This window comes from Protopterus annectens, chromosome 12.part0 (genome assembly GCF_019279795.1).
Source record: "Protopterus annectens isolate FY-2018-M chromosome 12.part0, PAN1.0, whole genome shotgun sequence".
NCBI classification, from domain to species: Eukaryota; Metazoa; Chordata; order Ceratodontiformes; family Protopteridae; genus Protopterus; species Protopterus annectens.
This window is the reverse complement of record NC_056746.1, coordinates 607,910,888-607,932,836: the sequence shown is the minus strand read 5'-3', so window position 1 is coordinate 607,932,836 and position 21,949 is coordinate 607,910,888. Positions and strand designations below refer to the sequence as shown.

Below are 21,949 nucleotides of genomic sequence, written 5' to 3'. Positions count from 1 at the left end.
CTCTGCTTCCCCCCCAGAGGATTTCTCTTTTGGTGAAACCCTGCATACTCTGAGGGAGCACTTTCGCTGGGAAAGCCAGGATTACTCTGATTCTAAAGAGAGGCTTAGGGATTTCTTACTCCTGCCCCAGCACAGGCCTTTACCTATCCCTCCGGTACTAGACATTGTTGATGTTGCTTTTTCTGAATCTAGCTTGGCCCCTGACTCTCTACCTCCTGCTGCCAGAAAACCTGATATATATTACAGGGTTCCTGACTCTCACAAGTTCCTTTTTAGAAATCCTACTCCGGATCCTGAGACCATTTCACAGGGACCGACGGGCATCAAGGCTACTACTGCAAAAATCCTTCCCCCTTTGATAGAGACTCCAGGGCGCTGGATAGATGGGGTAAGAAAGTATACACTTCTGCAGCTTTGGTCATTAGGGCCTTAAACTGCTAGTTTCATATGTTAAAGTATCAGCAGCATATTATTGGATTGCTTAAACAGAAAATGATGTTGATTCCTGACTGTACTGAAAATAAGGATTTACAGGATTTAATGCAATCTGCTGAACAGGTTGGGAAGCATACTTTGCAATGTCGTTTTGATTCAGTAGAGGCATCTTGCAGGGCTGCTGTCACTGGGTCTGTACTTAGAAGGCATGCTTGGCTTAAGGAGTAATCTTTGCCGGATCATGTTAAAGCTAAATTGCTGGATGCTCCCTTAAATCAAGACCACCTGTTTGACAACAAAGCAGAAGAAGTTCTTAAAAAGATGGAGGAAAAAGCTAAATCTGTGCAAAATGTTAAAGATTTCCTACAAGTACAACCTCCAGGATTTAGTAGGCATTGGCCCTCTAAGAATTGGTCTTTTTCTGCCTCTTCCAGGCCTCAGTCCAAACCCAGAACCAGCAGAACACCCAGGCTTCAGTCCCTGGGTACGCACTGGACTAAGCAGTGGGGTGCTCCCACTTCCAAATCAGTGAGTAGTAAGACTCCCCCCTATGGTAAACTGTCTCAGTGGCTTAACTTTAAAACTTCCAAGCACTTCTCAACTGACTGCTCATTTAGGGGGAAAGATTGCTCTGCAGGCAAAAAACTGGGAACTCATTACCCAGGACAAATGGGTTTTAAATATAGTTTGCCAAGGATACAGATTTCACTTCCACATGTTACCAACCCCAAACGGTTGGCCAGATCTACCCCCAAATCAGTGGGCAGAGGCTCAAAAGCAAGTACTGTCTCTCTTAAGCATAAAAGCTATTCAAACTGTACCAGAAGAGGAAAAGGGACAAGGCGTTTACTTAAGACTTTTCCTGGTACCCAGAAAAGACAACTCATGGCATCCTATCCTGGACCTTTCTATATTAAACACCTTTTTAGTGATTCCAAAATTCAAGATGCTAACTCTTCACCAGTTACTTCCTATGCTAGGCAAATATGCCTGGTTGGCAACACTGGATTTAAAGGAAGCCTACCTGCACATCCCAATCAGGGAAGCTTGCAGAAGATACCTATGCTTCAAAGGAGGCTACGTGCACTATCGGTTCTCTGCACTGCCCTTTGACTTATCTACTGCGCCCAGGGTATTCACAAAGTGCCTAGCTCCAGTCATTGCATTTTGCAGGCAAAGAAATATTCAAATCTACCCATACCTGGACAATTTTCTAATTCAGACAGAAAGCCAGGACATACTTTTGAATCACTTGGCATTTGTACAAAAGGTGCTAACTTGTCTGGGATACACCATAAACGAAAAGAAATCACAACAAATTATATTCCTGGGAGCAAGCTTGAACACAACTTCCCAGATGGCTTTCCTTATGCCAGAGAAACAAATTCATTTGACAACTTACTTCAAACTAATGGCCACAAAAACCCTGCTATCTGCAAGGCAAGCCTTGGGGTTCATGGCCTCCTGCATTCTACTAATTCCATATGCATTGCTGCATTTGAGGAAACTACAATGGTATCTAAAAAGCCTATGGTGTTAACATTCTCAGGATCTAGAAGCAATGATCCTTATCATACCTTGCCTACAGTTAGAGTTCCTTTGGTGGGCAGAGGCCTGCCACCAAAAGGGATTACCATTCACTCTACCCCCTGCCGCCCAAACCCTAACAACAGACACTTCAGACTGTGCATGGGAGGCTCACCTGGCAGGGAAGTGCATTCAGGGCAAATGGAACCCAAGTCAAATGCACCTGCATATCAATCAAAAAGAAATGTTAGCTGTACAGAATGCTCGGATTAATTCCTGCCAGGAAAACTAAATACACTGGCAGACAAACTCAGCAGAAATCTCATGGAACCACACGAGTGGAAACTGGAACCAAAGATTTTCAACATGTTGATAAACAAATGGGGGAGCCCAGATATAGACCTGTTTGCCTCCCCCCAGAACTACCAATTGGACAAATTCTGCACAAGGATTCCCCACAAACAAGCTTGGAAAGTGGATGCTCAGGGGAGATGGGGCCCTGAGATGTGCACAGACAACTTAGATTTTACTTTGACAGGAATAAACCTCAAAGGAAATCTGAACAACTGCTGGTGGCATTTGCTGCAGGGGCAGAGGGGGAAGACTATTTCAAAGCAAACAATTTCTAAATTGATAGGCCATTGCATTCATGTTGTGCTATAAGCACCATGGAAAACCTATCCCACAGGGGATTAGACCCCATTCAACCAGGGCTGCATCTACCTCTACAGCCTTTCTCAGAGGTTTACCTACCGGGGACATCCTAGAGGCTGCTACCTGGAGTTCTGTACATACTTTCACCAAGCATTACCATTTACCAATTTTCTCTAAATCCAGAGCTGGCTTTGCCACTGCAGTTATTCAGGGCCTTATAGCTGGTCCTGATGCTATCTAAATTTGTTCTACCATCCTTAGCTTTGGGAATCTACCCAATTGTGATGACTGCAACAGTGAAACATGATGAACATAGTACAGTTGTGTGCACTTAATATAAATGTAGATGTTCGAGTGTATTCACTGTTGCAGTCCTGATTACCCTCCCTCCAGCCCCCTGACTTCTCTTGGCTATACCTCTACTCTCCTTTACTATGCTTAAAAGCTTTTTGGTGTATTTGCTTTTTTGTTGGAGGTATAACCTTGTATATTTATATTTAATTGCTTCCCATTAGGGGGGCACCTGACATCTGGGGCAAGAAAAACTGATGTAATGGTGTCGGCTGCATGCTTTATACCCGACTACCTGACGTCATGGAAGATGAAACAGCAACAGACGCAGAACCCAAGACTTTGATAATCAGGCAGACTGAGGGCTACTGCAAGCAGATAACCCAAATATGATGGCTGCAACATTGAATACACTCGAATATCTACATTTATGGTAAGTGTACACAACTGTACTTTCTGCCCTTTAGCTTGTCTGCTGCACCCAGGGTTTTCACAAAATGGCTAGCTCCAGTGGTAGCCTTCTGCAGATCAAAAGGCATTCAGATGTACCCCTATTTAAATGACTGTCTCATACAGTCAATAGATCTAGAAAAACTCAAAGCAAATCTGCTTTACACCCAAGAGATCCTGGCTTCACTGGGGTTCACCATCAATACCAAAATGTCTCAGACCATCCCAAAAATAGGATTGTGTTTCTGGGAGTTTTGCTGGATTCATTACTTCAGAAAGCCTTCCTCTCTTCAGAAAAAGTTAATTTTCAAGCTTTGTACATCCAAAAGCTCCTTCTCAGGAGCTAGAGTTCATCAGGGTTACATGGCCTTTTGCATCCTCATGATCCTCTTGGCCAGACTACATATGAGGAATTTACAGTGATACCTCAGAAATGTGTGGTGCCAACATTATCAGTCCCTCAGCTTCAAGGTGAAGCTTCTCTCTTGTCTCAGGAAAGAGTGCTCCCTCAACCTTGGACCTTCCTTTCAGGTTCATTTCTCTGGACCAAACCTTGACCACAGATGCCTCAGAAGTAACATGGGGGGGCCCACTACAACAACATAGACTCGGGGGAGATGGGGTTCTCATTTCAAGAACAAACACATCAACCTAAAAGAACTGATGGCAGTCCAGAAAGGTTTGATTGCCTTCACAGATCAATGGAAACTGGGACCACTACTAGTAAAGACGGGGAAAGTACCGTTGTTATGTGGGACAAAAACAAGCGGGGTTGGGGGAACTGACTCTTACCTGCTTTGCCATCTAGCCAAGGACCTTTGGCAAACAGAAAACTCCCTAGGCCTGCACCTCATGACACAGTACCTATTAGGAGAAACCAGAAAACTGGTGGATCACCTTAGCAGGTGCTTGTCAGACCCTCACAGGTGGCAACTGTATCGGGAAGTTTTTCTCAGCGTAGCCAAAGAATGGGATGTGCCAGAGAGGGACCTTTTTGCAACCAAAGAAAATGCTTACTTGGAAGAGTTCTGCTCAAGGACCAGAACAGTCTGCCTGGAATACAGATGCCTTTTCCTTCCCTTGGACAGACCTATTCCTCTATGCCTTCCCCATAATAGACTTGCTCCCAACAATATTGCTGAAGATAAGGGACGAAGAGCCAAAGGTCATTCTAATAGCTGCACTTTGGCCAAGGCAGCACTGTCTAAGCAAGAAGGAACCATGGTTGCTGCCCAATGAGTCTACCTATTAATGCAGAGAAAGGACACCATCATACACCCCAACCTGAACATGCTCAACTTGATAGCTTGGCTGATACCATGACCCCTTTGGGGGGGGGGGTGCATCCTAGACAAACAAGTCCTGGACATTGTAAAATAAGCCAAAAGGCATAGCAGTAGAAAATCTTAGTCTGCCAAATGGAAGAGATTCACTATATGGTGCAGACAAAAGGGACAGAGCCTTCTTCAAGCTCGGATGTTGCTGATCCTTTCATACTTATCAGGAATTTTTGACAAAGGACTTTCTTATTCCTTTATTAAAATTCATGCTTCAGCAATTTCAGCTCATCTACCTACTCAGCCACCTCTATTCTCACATCCTGTCATGAAAAATGTCCTGAAAGGAGTTCTCCACATTAAACCCCCAAGGAAACTTCCTGTTCCCCGTGGTATCTCAATTTAATTCTGGAGAAGCTCTCTCACCCCCCCCCCCTTTGAGCCAGCTGCCTTCACATACAGATTCCTGACCTGGAAGACAGCCTTCCTATTAGCCAGCTAGAAGGGTTTCAGAGCTCCTGGCCCTTTTGTGTGTGGAGCCTTTCATCACTTTACACCTTGGCAGTCTCTCTCTCTTTCTTAGGACCAACCATTCCTTTATTCCTAAAGTAGTTACAGAGATCTTTTTAAACAAGACCACCCACTTTCCTACTTTCTTTCCTAACACTCAGAGCAAGGGGGGAAAGAATACTCCATACTTTGATGTGCATAGGCAGCTGTGTTACTACGTGGATAGAATAAAGAATGTCAGGAAGTCTGACCAGCGTTTTGTGGCCTTTGCATGTAGCTCTGAGGGGAGACCAATTTCTAAACAAAGAATCTCCATATGGATCTCCTACTGTATCTTTATATGTACCACGTCCCAACAGACCAGTGACACCTTCTTCTTGAGTTAAAATCTGTTTAATTCCACAGCGAAATGTACATCAAAAAGTTTCACCATAAAATCTCCTAGCGCCTCTGCCGTAACAGCCTTTACAGAGTAAAATGCAGGCTCACAGCATGCCTATTTATAACATAATCAACTTCAATTAATCAATTATATCATTTAAGGCAGAATACACATTTCTTAAGTTGAAACAGAAATCAAATGAAACTTTGCCAATGGCATTCTTTATTTAGCCCATAAGGCTGCATAGTATTGTATTTAATAATAAAAATTGATTCCTTTTTCCTTAATAAATATTTAAGTAAATCATCACTAGCAAAATGTAAGGAAATATGTTCCAAAACTGTAACTTTCAAACTATTAATATTTCCCGAATGTACTGTGTTAAAATGATGTGCTACGGGGCTTATAATTTTATTTATTTTTTTTATCTCCCTAACATGTTCTTTTATCCTTTCACTCAAGCTTCTTTTACTTTCTCCACTATAAAAGTCATCACAAGAACATCTTATTGCATAAATTATTCCCTTTGTTATACAGGAAGAGCAGTCCTGTATTTCAAATTTATTCCATTTATTTTGTCAAATGTAGGTACTATATATTGACAAATAGAACATTTACCACAAGGGCTTGTGCCCAATTTCTTCACATTATTATTAATTGGTTCTTTCGGTTTACTATATTTAGTATGAACCAAAAAATTTTGCAAATTACATCCCCTCTGATAGGATGTCCTAAGATCTACTTGTGACAAAGATGGTACTTGTCTCTTTATCAATTTCCAATATTCTTTTAATAAATTATTAAATCTATCAGAAAAAACTGTATATTTAGTAACAGAAAATATGTTATTTTCTAAGACTCTATTTCTATTTCCACCATTACCTATATAACTTCTGTTTTTACTAATATTGTGATTCTCATAAATTTTAGCATAACTTTCCATCATCGTTTGCTCTTCATATCCCCTGTTCAAAAACATTTTAATAGCTCTTTCAGCTTCTATTTTTGAATCATTCATATCACTACATAGCCTCTTAATTCCTAACAATTCCCCTACCTACTCAGCCACCTCTATTCTCACATCCTCTCATGAAAAATTTCCTGAAAGGAGTTCTCCACATTAAACCCCCAAGGAAACTTCCTGTTCCCCGTGGTATCTCAATTTCATTCTGGAGAAGCTCTCTCACCCCCCCCCCCTTTTGAGCCAGCTGCCTTCACATGCAGATTCCTGACCTGAAAGACAGCCTTCCTATTAGCCAACTAGAAGGGTTTCAGAGCTCCTGGCCCTTTTGTGTGTGGAACCTTTCATCACCTTACACCTTAGCAGTCTCTCTCTCTTAGGACCAACCATTCCTTTATTCCTAAAGTAGTTAAAGATATTTTTAAACAAGACCACCCACTTTCCTACTTTCTTTCCTAACACTCAGAGCAAGGGGGAAAGAATACTCCATACTTTGATATGCATAGGCAGCTGCATTACTACATGGATAGAATAAAGAATGTCAGGAAGTTTGACCAGCGTTTTGTGGCCTTTGCATGTAGCTCTGAGGGAAGACCAATTTCTAAACAAAGAATCTCCATATGGATCTCCTACTGTATCTTGTTTTGCTACAGCCATCATGGAAAGAAGTCTGTAGAACGTGTGAAGTCATGCTGCTATTTCCAGGTTGTTCCCTCATCCTCGGTGCATCCTCTGCTGTTTCTGAGCTTAGGCCATTGATCTTAGGGACTTGTTAGGAGGCTCCTATCTGTTGGGGGCAAGAAAGTACTGAGGGTATGGTGCTGACTAACTCCCTTTATTCCCAAACATCTTGATACTGGTCAGGACATCTGCCAAATTCAGGAGGAGGAGGAGAAAATTCACTAGTAGTCGAGCCAGCCACGGTGTTCCACCACAGGAAAGCCCATCAGTCATGACTGCAGCAGTGAATACACTCAAAACATCTAGATTTATGGTGAGCATACACAACTGTACTTTGCATTGCTTGGATGTACATAGACAACTTTGTTTTATTTTCATCATACAAAAGAGTTCATGAAGAACATCTGTTTATTTCCTTTTCCTCAACCAAGAACGAAAGAATAAAAGACATCTAAGCATAGAATGGCAAGGTGGTTGTGTGATTGCATTTCCTATTGTTATTGTTTAGAAAAAAGAACCCTGATCACCAAACCAGGGCATACTCTATCAAAGCTTAGGCTACCTCAGCTGTCTTTCTTTGAAATGAACCTTTTTGCACTTGATTTAAATCTGTTAGTTCCGTTAGTTAGCACTGCACTAGTTTTTTTTTTTTTTCCACAGAGGTGAGGCATAATATCAGCCACTAGATGGTGCTGTACCCCACAGCAAGTTCTGCAACTCTCAGTTGGAATTGCAGTTAGTGTTAGCATTCAGATTTACAAGTTTTGTAACTTTGTTTTGAAATTATGCGGTTTTATAGGCTGGTTTATCATGTTATGCTTTGTAATGACAAAACATTTCTTCTTCTTGCATCCATTCTCAGTATGATTTTTGGTACAGATGTATTCATTTTAATGTTTATGATTGACCCTCTTCTTTCTTTGTATAGAACGCTGTGGGGTAATGCAGTGTTCACTGAGGTGATGTAATTGTAGTATTATTATTATTGTTGCTATCATTATTATTATTCTGCAGTAGTAGCAATGTAATTAAAAAGCAGTGAGACTGGGCAGTGATGAAAAAAGTAACAATTTTGTTTTTCCCCCTTAGATAAGCTTGATGAGTAACTGTCGTCCTGCAACAAGGCCCTTCAGAGCATCTAGTTCTAATTTTTTCTTTTTCCTGGTACTGCTTATTGGTCTTATATTGGCTTATATACCTGTGGGAATCAGCATTGCACAGTAAGTACTTGTTTTATTTTTCTTTGTAGACATATTTGCTTTGTCTTTAAAATATGTCATCTATCTGCAGTTTTTTGAAATAACGCAGAGTTTTGTTTAATATTGCAAAGTATATTTAAAATGAAATATCCAGTTTGGGGATCTCAGCTGGGGTGCATTCTGTGCGATCTGTAAGTTTCCCCCCAAAGACAAAGTCATTCTCTAGGAGTCAAGAGTGAATGCAATTTATTTTCCACTCAAAGTACTTCTTACTTGGAGCAGGTAAATACCTGTAGCATGTGAAAATAATGTGAAGGAATGGTCATAGGATCATGGGAGTTTATTAGGCTGTCGACTCAGAGGTCATTTTAAGCCTAGCCATTTCCTCCCAATGTAATACCATAGAGGTACTAGTTAGTACCTAAGATTGCATTTAGTGATGACTGCCCATGTCCAGAAGGGTTGTGGGCGCTGTCCCCGGTAAGAATTTACGGTGCCTCATCCACTCATCCAGGTTCCTCTTGAACAGTGTCATAAAGGTGCTCTGTTTCACTTGAATTGCTAGTCTGTTCCAAAGATGTGGCAGTCACTGGGAGATAAATCTATCCCTCCAGCATGTCCTGTCTAAGTCACTGGCCATATTTAAGTCTCTGGAATGGGTAGCCCTCAACCGGTTTGATTTATGAATATGCAGTAAGTTCATTAGGTTTGGGTCTTGAGTTTCCCGGTAGACTAGGCATAAGTCTCCCCTAAGAAGTCGATATGATACAGAGTACAGTGACGGGGCTTGTAGTCTCTCCATGTAAGGCACATGCTGGAGGCCCTGGATCATCTTTGTTAGAAATCTGTGAGGGCTGTCTCATTGCTGCAGGTGCTTAGTACGGTACATACCAAATGGGGTGTTGTACTCAGATGTTCTTCATTCCACATTGCTGCAGTCCTAACACTTGGGTAGTCCGCTGTCCCAGTCGGCCCGAATACCAAAGTATATGGCTGACGTCGGTCAAGGCGCATTAGTCTGACGTCAGGACGTCAGGGTACAAATGCGCATGACCGACGTCATATCCTCAGTCTTTTTTGCCGCATGGTCCGATGCAGAAGCAGTTTTGCGAGTGCAGGTTGGCGTTCTGAAATTTTCTGAAGTCGGAGTTTCAGACCGAATCAAAGTTGGCTAAGTACCCGTTGGGGAATATTTTGGTTTTTCTTGCCTCAGTATTTAACCGGATGTCAGAAAAAGTGAATAACTGTATTTCTTGTGGGAAACAGATACCTCATAGGGATTACCATACCTTGTGTATACCTTGTTTAGGGCCTGAGCACGACGTTGTTGGATGTCGCTCTTGTGCCAGATTTAACAAACGCACTATAAAGAGAAGGTTAGACTGTGCCAGGTTAGTTTTTGGGAAGCGTTGTAATTATAAAATGCCGTCGGATGCTCCGACGCCCGCTTCGTCCAAAAAGCGCAAGGACAAAGCTGCAAAGCCTAGGTTGGAAGAACCGTCAGTCCCGGACGTCGGTTCTTTAGAAGGCTCAGTGGAGCCAGAGGTTCTGCCAGGAGTTTCTTTGGAGTCTCAGGGAGAGACTTTACTGTTACAGGATGTGTCCTCTCAGGAGGTAGGCCAGGCTGAGGGGGCTTCTCAGGTGGCTGTTCTTCCCTCTCTTCCTATCGTGATTAGAGCCTCCCTTCTGTTTCCAAGGCTTCTTTGAGAGGCAGGCCAGGTTTAACTTCAGTGGGGTTTCTCCTAGCTCTTCAGGATCTTTGCCTAAGAAACATATGCTTAAAATGGCAGAAGATTTGATTACTATGATTAGAGGTTCTATGCCCCCTCCTGATAAGAGGCCTAGGGTGGAACCTGAGTTTGAGACTTTTGAGCAGTGTTCGGAGGCTTCTGAGTCTTCGGCTGAAGACGTGCAGGAGTATCCTCCTTATTCTGATTCTGATGTGGATGATTCTACTCCTTCAGCTTCTCCTCCTGAGGATTTTTCTTTTTCAGAGACTCTTCATTCCATGAGGGAGCATTTTAAATGGGAAGGTCAGGATTTCTCTGATTCCAGGAAGAGGCTTCGGGAATTTTTGTTTTTACCCCAGCATAGGCCTTTAGCTATACCTCCTGTTCTGAATGTGGTGGAAGATGTTTTTGCAGAGGCTTCCCTGAACCCTGATTCTTTGCCTCCTGCCCCAGTTAAACCTGATAGGTACTATAGGGTGCCTGAAGCTCATAAGTATCTTTTTAAGAGTCCTAGGGCAGACCCGGAAACTGTTTCTCAGGGGCCTAAAGGTGTTAAGGCTTCTGTTGTTAAAAATCCTGTTCCTCCTGATAAAGAGGCAAGGGCTTTGGATAGATGGGGAAAGAAAGTGTATACTTCTTCCACTTTAGCCATGAGGGCGTTGAATTGCCAGTTTCACATGTTAAAATATCAAAATTATCTCCTTTCACAATTGAAGTCTAAGGTGGATGCTCTGGCGGAAGGTATTGAGTGTAAAGAGTTGCAGGATTTAGTTCATGTGTCTGAACAGGTGGGTAAGCATTCCTTGCAATGTGGTTTTGATGCTGTGCAGGCCTCCTCGAGGGTGGCTGCCACTGGTTCTGTTCTTCGTAGGCACGCCTGGTTGAGGGATCAGAATTTAGCTGAGCATGTTAAGACAAGGATTTTGGATGCTCCATTACAGTCTGATGTGTTGTTTGGTTCGCCTGTGGAAGCAGTTTTAAAGAAAATGGAAGACAAGGCTAAGTCTATGCAGACTGTTAAAGATTTTTTGCAGGTTCAGCCTCCGAAGTTTAGTAGAAATTGGCCTACTAAGGGATGGACATATCCTGCTTATGATTCCCAGTCTAGGGGTAGGTCTAGATGTGGTAGGGGCAGAGCTCAAGGTTCTTTTAGGCCTAGAACAGGGAGTTCACCTGCTCAGTCTTCTGGTGAGGGCAGGGGTCAGTCCTTTCGTAAACAGACCCAATGACCTGCCTTTTCAGCTGCCAGTACATTCTCGCCTGGCAGCACCTTTGGGAGGAAGGCTGGCTCTTTTCAAAGAAAATTGGGATTTAATTACCCAAGACAGATGGGTATTGGATATCATTCACCACGGTTACAGGTTTTGTTTCCATACCTTGCCTCCTTTCAAAGGCATGCCAGACATTCCTCCTCTACAAAGAAAAGAGGCGCACAAGCAAATTTCTCTGTTACTCCAAATAGGGGCCATTCAGCCGGTTCCTGTGCCAGAAAGGGGCCTAGGATTTTATTCTCGCCTGTTCCTAGTACCAAAGAAGGGGAACACGTGGAGACCAATTTTGGATTTATCTATCCTCAACACTTATCTGGACATTACCAAGTTCAAAATGTTGACGTTACAACAGCTTTTACCTCTGCTGGGCAAAGATCACTGGATGGTAACTTTAGATCTCAAGGAGGCTTACCTTCATGTGCCTATCAGGCTAAGTTGCAGGAAGTATCTGCGTTTTCAAGCTGGGAATTCCCATTATCAGTTCTCTGCATTGCCCTTTGGCTTATCTACTGCGCCCAGAGTATTCACAAAGGTTCTGGCTCCAGTGATAGCTTACTTCAGGCTAAAAGGAATACAAATCTATCCTTACTTGGACGACTGCCTGATTCTGGCTCAAGAAAAGGAAGACCTTTTACAGCATTTGGAATATGTGATAGCAGTGCTAAGATGCCTAGGGTATTCTGTGAACGAAATAAAGTCCAGTCTAGTACCCTCTCAAGACATGTGCTTTCTGGGTGTGAGACTGAATACAGCAGCCCAGATGGCCTTTTAACCCCGGACAAACAAAAGAATCTTTCCATTTACTTCCATCATCTATCTCTTCAGTCCGGGCTGACTGCAAGGACAGTCCTTCAAGCCTTAGGGTTCATGGCATCTTGTATTCTGGTGCTTCCCAATGCCAAACTGCATATGAGGAAGCTGCAATGGTATCTCAAAATGTATGGACACAGCACTGCCAGGATTTGGACACTGTCATTCAAATAATACCTTGCATTCAAAAGGAATTTCTGTGGTGGGCTCAGGAATGTCACCTAAACAAGGGACTCTCTGTGACCCGGCCAGAGGCGAGTCAGATTCTAACGACAGATGCCTCAGACATTGCTTGGGGAGCTCATCTAAATGGAAAGTGGATACAAGACAAGTGGCCTGCCAGACTACAGCATCTACATATCAACATGAAGGAGATGTTAGCAGTCCAGTTTGCATTAATGGCTTTCAAGGAGTTACTTCTTCCAGGGCAGGTGTTGATTCTAACAGACAACACAACTGTCATGTGGTGCATCAACAAACAAGGGGGAACACATTCTTACCCGTTATGCAGGCAAGCAATGATTTTATGGGAGACTGCGCTCAGCTTGCAACTAACTCTTCAGGCAAGGTTTCTGCCGGAGCACAGAACTCCTTAGCAGATGTGTTAAGCAGACAAATCATGGATCCCCACGAGTGGAAACTGGATCTTCATGTATTTCGGAAATTGACAGTGTCATGGGGAACTCCAGACATAGATCTGTTCGCTTCTCCACTAAACTACCAGCTGCCAAAGTTTTGCACAAAGAGGTTTCATCACACAGCTTGGAAAGTGGATGCTCTTTCTTTCAGTTGGAAAAATCTTCATGTGTATGCCTTTCCACCTCTGCCTCTTCTCCCAAAGGTGCTCCTAAAGGTCAGACAAGACAAGCCAAGGATGATTTTAATAGCTCCAGATTGGCCTCGGCAACACTGGTACCCATTACTGAGGAGTCTGGTAAGGAAGCCTCCATGGCCTTTACCTTTGATTCCGCACCTGCTGTCTCAGAGGGACGGTCATCTGCTCAATGTCAAGCTTCACTCTCTTCATCTAACAGCCTGGCATATTCTGTTTTGAAACACAGCAGGTCTCAACTTCCTCAACAAGTTTTAAATGTGATTATGGAAGCCAGAAGACCTAGTACAAGGAAAGTGTACGCAGAAAAATGGAAGAGATTTTTATTTTGGAGTGCAGCAAAGAATTTGGAGATTTCTGAGCCTAATTTGAGTGTGGCTCTTCAATATCTTACTGAGTTATTGGACAAAGGTTTGTCTTTCTCTTCCATTAAGATTCATGCTGCAGCAATTTCAGCTCACTATGATTGTGACCCACCATTGTTTTCGCATCCTTTGTTCAAGCAATTTCTAAGAGGGCAAAGAATATAAGACCCCCACGTAGAGCTCCTACTCCTGCTTGGGATCTCAATTTTGTGTTGGAGAAACTTACTCTACAACCTTTTGAGCCTCGGCTACTGCTGAATTGAAATACTTGTCATGGAAGACTGCTTTTTGTTGGCCATTACTTCTGCAAGAAGGGTTTCTGAATTGCAGGCCCTTATGGCAGTAGAGCCTTTTTGATTTTCCATAAGGATAGGGTATCATTACGTACTAATCCTTCCTTTATGCCTAAGGTGGTTTCTAGTGTGGCTTTAAACCAAACTATTCATTTGCCTACTTTCTATGCAGATCCCCAAAATAAGGCGGAAAAGATTTTGCACACTTTAGATGTACACAGGCAGTTGCGTTATTATTTAAGCAGGACTAAGGATTTTACGCAGTCTCAGCAGTTGTTTATTTCTTTTGCTTTGAGTTCTCAGGGCAAGCCTGTGTCAAAACAAACTATTTCTAAGTGGATTGGGTTTTGCATTGCATTTTGTTATTCCCATCATGGCAAGGAGATTCCAGCTGGGATTAGGCCTCATTCCACTAGGGCTACTGCCACTTCAACAGCATTTCTAAGGGGGGTGGCAACTAAGGACATTTTGGAGGCAGCTACTTGGAGTTCAGTGCATACTTTCTCTAAGCATTACCACCTTCCTCTCTACTCTAAATCTAGGGCTGGTTTTGCCACAGCTATTTTGCAAGGCATGTTGACAGCTCCTGCTTCTTTATGATTTGCCAGCCTCCCTTACCTCTGCTTTGGGATTCTACCCAAGTGTTAGGACTGCAGCAATGTGGAATGAAGAACATAGTACAGTTTTGTACCTACCATAAATGTAGATGTTCGAGGATCCACATTGCTGCAATCCAATTTACCCTCCCTCCTTCCCCTCTGTGTTTAGGGGTGGTTGTGTGGGTGAGGTTATACTCTGATGATTTTGTATATGTTGTACATATTTTTGGTGCAGGAGTGTTTGGAGTTTGTGGTTTTGGCCTTATCTTTTTAGGGTCTTCTGACATCTGGGGCAAGAAAAGACTGAGGATATGACGTCGGTCATGCGCATTTGTACCCTGACGTCCTGACGTCAGACTAATGCGCCTTGACCGACGTCAGCCATATACTTTCGTATTCGGGCCTACTGGGACAGCGGACTACCCAAGTGTTAGGACTGCAGCAATGTGGATCCTCGAACATCTACATTTATGGTAGGTACAAAACTGTACTTTATGGGCCAGATAAGTGCTGCGTATAGTGGGTTATAACAGCTGTTGCTGTTGAGGTGATGCCTTTACTAATCAAGTGAGATATGTGGAAAGCTTTCTTTAAAATGGTAGACATTTGGTGGTCGAAGTTATGGTCACAGTTAACATGTGATCCCAGGTCCCTTACCACTTCATGGGTACTTAGGGTATTGTTATTTATCATTTATTTATTTTACATTTGTTTATCGGGAAAGTCCGACTGGACATGGGTCCATTTTCAGCAGAGGCCCAGGGAGAAAAGCTCCACAATATGATACAGTACATGAGAGAAGAGAAAAAACAGTGCATACTTATAGCAAACATACACAATATGTTAGAGATAAACAATTCTTATAGTAGATAATCACTGAGGTACATAATAAACTTAAAACAGCATTTGTATTATTTTTACAGTTATAAGTTTTGTCAGGTAAATATCAATGGGTTCACAAGCTTTCAGGGGAACTGTTTATACTTAGCTGTACACAGAAACATTTGATAGTGTGAAGGGACATTGTTTGTGCCGAAGGGACTGATGACTCATTTCTTTGCATTCAATTTGAGACGGTGACTAATACACCAGCTAACACACACCAGTCATTGGTCTGTGTGAGACCATCCTGGAGTATACTGACATAATAGGGATTCAATGATTGCACCTAGTTTATAGTCATCTGCAGTCTTGGTCAACCACAACCCTTTAGTTTAGACCTGAACTTCTGAGAAGTATATACCAAACAGTAGGGGACCCAGCGCTGACCCCTCTGGCACCCCACTGGTAACAGGTCTGCAGGTTGATGTGGAGTCACCCACTTTGATAGTGTGTGTCCAGTTTGTGAGCCAGTTGGCAACCCATCTTACAGTGAAGGGGTTTACATTCAGTTTGCTAAGTTTATAGGTAAAGCTTGAATGTGGGATTGTGTTGAAAGCTTTTGCCAAGTCGAGGTATGCTGTGTGCAGATTTGCTGTCATCGGTGGCCTTGGTCACACTTTCAAAGAAATCCACCAGATTTAACAGGTAGGATCTGCTGTTCATGAAGCCAAATTAGGTAGGATCCAGGATTTGGAGGTCACCTATGTCTTTATTTATGAGGTCCATAATGATACGTTCAGTAGCCTTACAGATGAGACTGGTCAGGCTTATGGGTCTGTATTTCCCTGAGTCTGTTACTAGGCCACCTTTTTGGATGGGAATAACTGTAGCTGTTCTCCATTCCTCAGGAACAAAGCCTGTGGTTAGGCTATGATTGAAAAGGGTACTTAGTGGTGATGCTAGTTCATGTTTTAGCCTATTTAGAAGACAGCCTGGGCTGTTATCTGGTCCTGTAGAGGCTGTGTTCTTTGCCTTAGACAGGGCTTTGAGAACCTGCTCTTCAGATATGTTAGGTGGGGGAAGTTTGGGGGGAGGGTTTGTTGTAACTTAGGAGGGGATAAGGGAGTGAAATTTTCACCAGACCTAACCGCTAGCTGTCATACTTCCACTGCATTGTCACTTTACAAAATTTGCTGGCTATGCCTTTCAGCTGATCTTGCATTAAAAAAGAAGAAATAGCTCCAAAACATTATTAAAAATAACACAATCCAGAATGTTGTCTGTTGCCTTAAATTAGTAAATGAAGCTTTTTCTAATGTTAGCTCCAACAACTAAGCATCCTTTTTTGTGGTTATTACTCATGCCGCGGTTGTACGGTGGTAGCGTTGTTACCTCACAGCAAGAGATTCTCCCATTCGATTCTCGGCTGGGCTTGGGAGTGCCTTCTGTGTGGAGTCTGCATGTCCTCCCCACGGTTGGGTAGAATTCGAAAGACATGCGTGCATAAATGGGCATGCCTTCGTTGAAGGTTGGCCGTCGAGCTGGCAACTCGGCGTTTCGTAAAAATCTACTGCCAATCATTAGCGGACTGGAGTTCCGCTGTGGCGACCCCTTACCTGAAAAAGCCGAAAGACAAACAACAACTCATGAGAACACTTGATGTAACTCTGGAATTAATTCTTCCAATAGAAATGAATGTAGAGCCTCTGTCTGGCACAAAGTGTACCTGTGGAATACTGGGGAATCAAATTCCAAGAAGTATAGATCATTAGCTGTTCATGAAATTAGTAAATCCTCTTTTATCCATTAGTCTGTATGTTCTTAATAGTCTGCCTGAGTGCTGTTTAAAACAAAGATACTGCTGGTATTGGCTTTTGGAGAGGATTTGACTGTATCTAAGCTGCTTAATCATTAAAGTGGAATTCATCAGTGTGAGCCTAGCATGGGCTGACTGCGTTATGTGCTAATAAGAAGCCAGGCCTGTATGTGTGACACTCGTAATGCATATATCCACTGACGTCAGTTATAAGTAGTAATAGTGTCTGCAGATTTGCTTTGGCAAATCAGATATAGTGAAGTGCCATCTTCAAATCTCCAGACACAAGGCTGTTTTCTTCTCACAACATGTAAATGTGTGTAGGTCTTAACATGGGGAAGACTCTTCTATCAGTGTCCGTTTCTTTGCAGCACAGAAGTAAAAGATTCTCTCTGCATAAAATAATGTCTCTCTTGCTGCATCTTGGACATCATTTGGCACATTCCACTTATCTCTGATTCTTTTTACTTTTTCTGAACTGCTATTCGTTTTGCTTTTTACAAGTTTAGAATACGTTTGTGTCATTTTGAACTCATTTCCAGTAGATAAGAATAATAATATTTTCCTACTTTCTTGTTTTGAGGGTAAAGGGGTCCGTAATAATTTCTTGACTCTCATTTTGTTGAGGCCTAGTGAATAATAAGTCACAAAAGAACTGTCAAGTAATCAAACTCCTCAAACCATTGAAATGTCCCTCAGTAGTAGCAGCACACAGCATGTAAAGGTTCATCATTGCCACAAAGTGAATACCATACAGTAACAACCCAGGTAATGGCAGTCATATATCCATCCATCCACAACCCCTTTCTCCCATTTTTGCACATGGGGTCAGGGTGTCACTTCAGTAGTGACGATCATCTAGAGCCAAGGTTTACACCGCCAGGTGAGTAGCCCTGCCATGGTAGTTCTTCCACAAACTTTGCATGTACTCTCACACCTATGGCCAATTTAGAGTGTCTGATCCACCTTCTGCATGCCTTTGGAATGTGGGAAGCAGTGTCACATAACATCAAAATGAAATGGTAAAAAAGCTACCTTTTCACTCTAGTCTTAAGATGGCTGCCTTTGGAGTACAATTTTCTGGCTGAACTGGAAGTTTGGGGAGTTATTTTATAAAGTATTTACATCATTCTGTGGTATATACTGATATTTAGTTCTTGCTGGCATATCAGACCTTAAGCATTAGAAGAAGATGTAAGCTGGTTTTGTCTAAACACTGGAAATGAATGGGCCGGTCAGCATCACCAAGGGCACCTTTTTACAGAGTAACAGTAAAAACTTTCACTAACTACAGCTCCTCCCCTATCCATAATGCACTGCTCCCAGCTAGTTTCCCTAGATCTCATTGACACTATCAGTGTTTCAGTGGGTTCTTCAAACTAGCTCAAATGAATCAGAGGGGGTTTTGGTTGTATTTTCCCTTCTTATAAGTATTTATTCCTTAAAAATTAAATTGTAGTCACATTTCATTAGACATTACAATTTATATTGCTTTTAAATAGCAACTGTTAGACTGTTAATGTGTTAATTAACTCTATTTTACCTTTTCTGTGTAAAATGGACAAGGAGACTAGGGATAAGGCCTCTAGCTTTCATAAGTGCTACCAGTGCAGGTGTAGGATACAACACCAAGACCTGACCTGCATGAGTTTGTGTCATGCGTCTTGGGGTAGATCATCTGGATTCAGATTGTCTTATGTATGAGAATTTTAGTGCTAGAAAGTTGTTGGATCACCTTAAAAGACTGTTTAAGAGTGATCTACCTTTAAAGACAAAGTCAAAGGAAAAGATAATGGCAAAGACAGGCGCAGCAGTGTAGCACTTAGTGTTGTTGCCTCACAGCAAGAGGTTCTCCAATTCGATTGTCGACTGGGGTGCCTTCTGTGTAGAGTCTGCATGCCCTCCCTGCAATCACATGGGTTTCCTCCCACACTCTAAAGGCAGGCAGTAGGTGGGTTGGACACTCTAAATTGGCCATAGGTGAGAGTGCGTGTGCGAGTAGTATGGATGAACTACTGGGGCAGGTCTATACACCAAGCAGTGTGAATTTTGGCTGAAGATGATTGTCACTGTTGAAGTGACACCCCGACCCCATATGCAAAATGGGAAAAAGGGGTTGAGGATAGATGGATGGAAAGACTAGGAAAGGACAGGACAGCGAAAGCAGATGAAGGAAGAAAAAAAGAGACTAGGGAGTTGAGCACTTCAGTTCTGCAGAAGTTATCCTCAATTTAATTACTGAGTGCCATGGCCTCATCTTCTTCCCGGCCAGGGCCTACAAGTATGGCTGCATCTTCTCACCCAGTGTCTCTTGCATAACAAACAACTTTGGGCCTGACTAATTCCACTGTGTGGAGGAGAACAGGTACCTTTTCCTCAAAGCAGGTGTTGTCCAGTTTCCTGCCATATTGCCTTATTCAGCAGCTTCCTTCAGTTCTTCCATGACAGACAAGATGGTGACAGTCTTTATCAAAGCTTAGTTTCAAGCTGTTCTCTTAGCACTCTCAGTGCCTGTAACAGCGGAGAAAAAAGTCTGTCTGTCTCTTACTGTCACTGTCTCTGTCTCCGTCTTGTCTGTCTTATCATAAGCTGCTCTGCTGGTCGGGAAGGATAAAGCCCTTACTATGATCCAGGCAACCAGTGCTTGATTAGTATCCCAGGTGACTGCCTGAGTGGCAGGGAAGGATAGGTATGCCCATCTCAGAGGAGGAGGATACATAGGGATCTGCTGTTGATCCCTTGTGGAGGCTGGGGACATCGCCAGAGGAGGCATGGTCAGCAGAGGGTGTTGGGGCTTAGCTGAGCTGCTGCTGAGGCAGGTTTAATATGCCACAGATCCCAAATTGCATATCCCTCAGGACCGTACCTGGCTGCTTTAAAAGGGAGGGAAGAGTAATGTGGTAGGCAGTAGTAAGACCCCCTGGACAGAAGCTCAGGCATGCCAAGCCCCATTGCCTGTCATCCTTGACTGGCCCCAGCAATTACTAGAATAAGTCCAAGGGGGCATGGAGGCACTGACAGGGCACAAAACCCAGGCCAGTAATAATGAAGGAAGGGCGGGAGGAAATGGCAAAAAAAAAAAAAAAACTCTTTCATCATGGTTCCTAGCCTTGACCCAGTTTTGGCACCTGGAATATCAGAAACGGCTTTTGATCTCTTGCTGATGTCATTGGCACCCCTGGGCTTGTCTTTCTCAGTGTTAATGCCCTCAGCACTTGAGGAGATGTTTGCACTGATATTGTCTGCATTGCCCCCCCCCCCCCATTAGGCATGATATAATTGTCACGGAAGGCTTGGTATCTGTCCAGACACTTAGGGTTATTGTTGGTGCTGAAGTTTTCAACAATAGATTCTTTTTTGCTGAAACCCACCTCAATGACTTCAGTGAAGGAATGTGTCCCATCAGTCTTCCCTGTGTACTGTTGGTGCCGGTCGGCACAATATTTTCAGCCCCAAGCACTTTGGTGGATTATTCTGCACAGAGGATATCTGCCGAGCTCTTTCAATGGGAACAGGCACTTACTCCACCCATTCCACCCTTTTATACCATTGAAGCAGAGCCATTTGGCTATTCATTTGTCCTCCTCTGCTATATCAGGATCAAAGAGGCAACCATAATACTTTCAGTCTGAGTTACCTTCTTCCCAGCGGAGCTTAGACATATTCCCACTGTAAGATCAGGTTTCATTTAAATGTAGTTTGTTAGACAAAAATACAGTATTCTCATTACATAAGTCTAGAAATGCAGCCATATTAAAGCAGACTTGTGCATTTTGTATGCAGAGTCAATATGAAATGAATGCTTTGATAACCTTCAGTCAAGAATACTGATAAGCAGGCACCGGCTTCCGAGGAAGTACTTCACACTACCGATACTCGACACAGACCGGCAACTTCTTTCACGTTTACAGTTCTTTCGAAAACTACCGAGTTTATAAGGCCCAGGGTATGAACCAAACCCAAAAAAATGACGACCCAAGCTCAGGCACCTGCTTCCTTGCCTCAGTCTCAAATACTTAAAATGGTGGAAGACCTTCTAATGCTTATCAGGGGAAGCCAGGCTACCGCTTCCAAAAGAAAGAGTCTTGTCTCCAGTAGTTTTATCTGAACAGGAGTCCGATGACTCTGATGCAACTGAATATGAAGATATGCTACCCTTCTCTGCTTATGAGGATTCTGATGCAGAGGAATCCATCCCTTCAGCCTCTCCACCCGAGGACTTTTCCTTTGGGGAAACCCTACATTAAGTGAGCATTTCCAGTGAGAATGTCAGGACTATCCTTAGTCAAAAAAAGAGACTCAGGGAATTCTTAGGTCTTCCACAGCACAGACCTCTGGCCATCCTTCCTGTCCTAGATGTTGTGGATGATTTTTGTGGAGTCCAGTCTGACCCCTGACACCCTCCCTCCTGCTCCCAGGAAACCTGACAGGTACTATAGAGTCCCTGACTCTCACAAATTTCTTTTCAAAAATCCTACTGCTGACCCCAAGGTCATCTCTCAAGGACCTAAAGGAATCAACGCAACTTCAACTAAGAATCCCACCCCCTCAGATAGGGATTCCCAAGCATTAGACAGATGGGGTAAAAAAGTAGTTCCACATGCTGAAATATCAGCAGCATACCATGGAACTCCTCAAACAAAAAATATCTTCTTTCCCTGCTTGTGCAGAAAATAGAGGGTTACAAGAGTTAATGCATTCTGTAAGTCAGGTAACTAAGCACACCTTACAGTGTGGTTTTGATGCCCTAGAAGCATCTTGCAGGGCAGCAGTCACTAGTTCTGTCCTTAGAAGGCATGCTTGACTTAAGGAGCAACCCTTGCCAGATCATGTCAAATCCAAATTATTGGACGTACCCTTGCACAAAGACAACTTATTTGGCACCACCAAGGCTGAAGAGGTCTTAGAAAAGATGGAAGAAAAAACTAAATCTATGCAGACAGTTAAACTTCTTACAGGTTCAGCAGGTATTGCCCCTCCAAGCACTGGTCCTTTCCTGCCCCCTCCAGATCAGCTCAGCCCAGACCCAGGGGAAGCAGGCCCC

General features: G+C 43.0%; 1 protein-coding gene across 2 annotated transcripts in view; it reads left to right on the top strand.

Moving 5' to 3' along the window:
- TMC7 (transmembrane channel like 7) overlaps positions 1–21,949 on the top strand; it is a 689,334-nt gene that overhangs the window by 559,167 nt on the left and 108,218 nt on the right. For both annotated transcript variants that reach the window (XM_044089735.1, XM_044089734.1), the window contains exon 13: positions 8,258–8,388. In XM_044089735.1, coding sequence (XP_043945670.1) covers positions 8,258–8,388 — 131 coding nt within the window. The remainder of the gene's footprint in view (positions 1–8,257; positions 8,389–21,949) is intronic.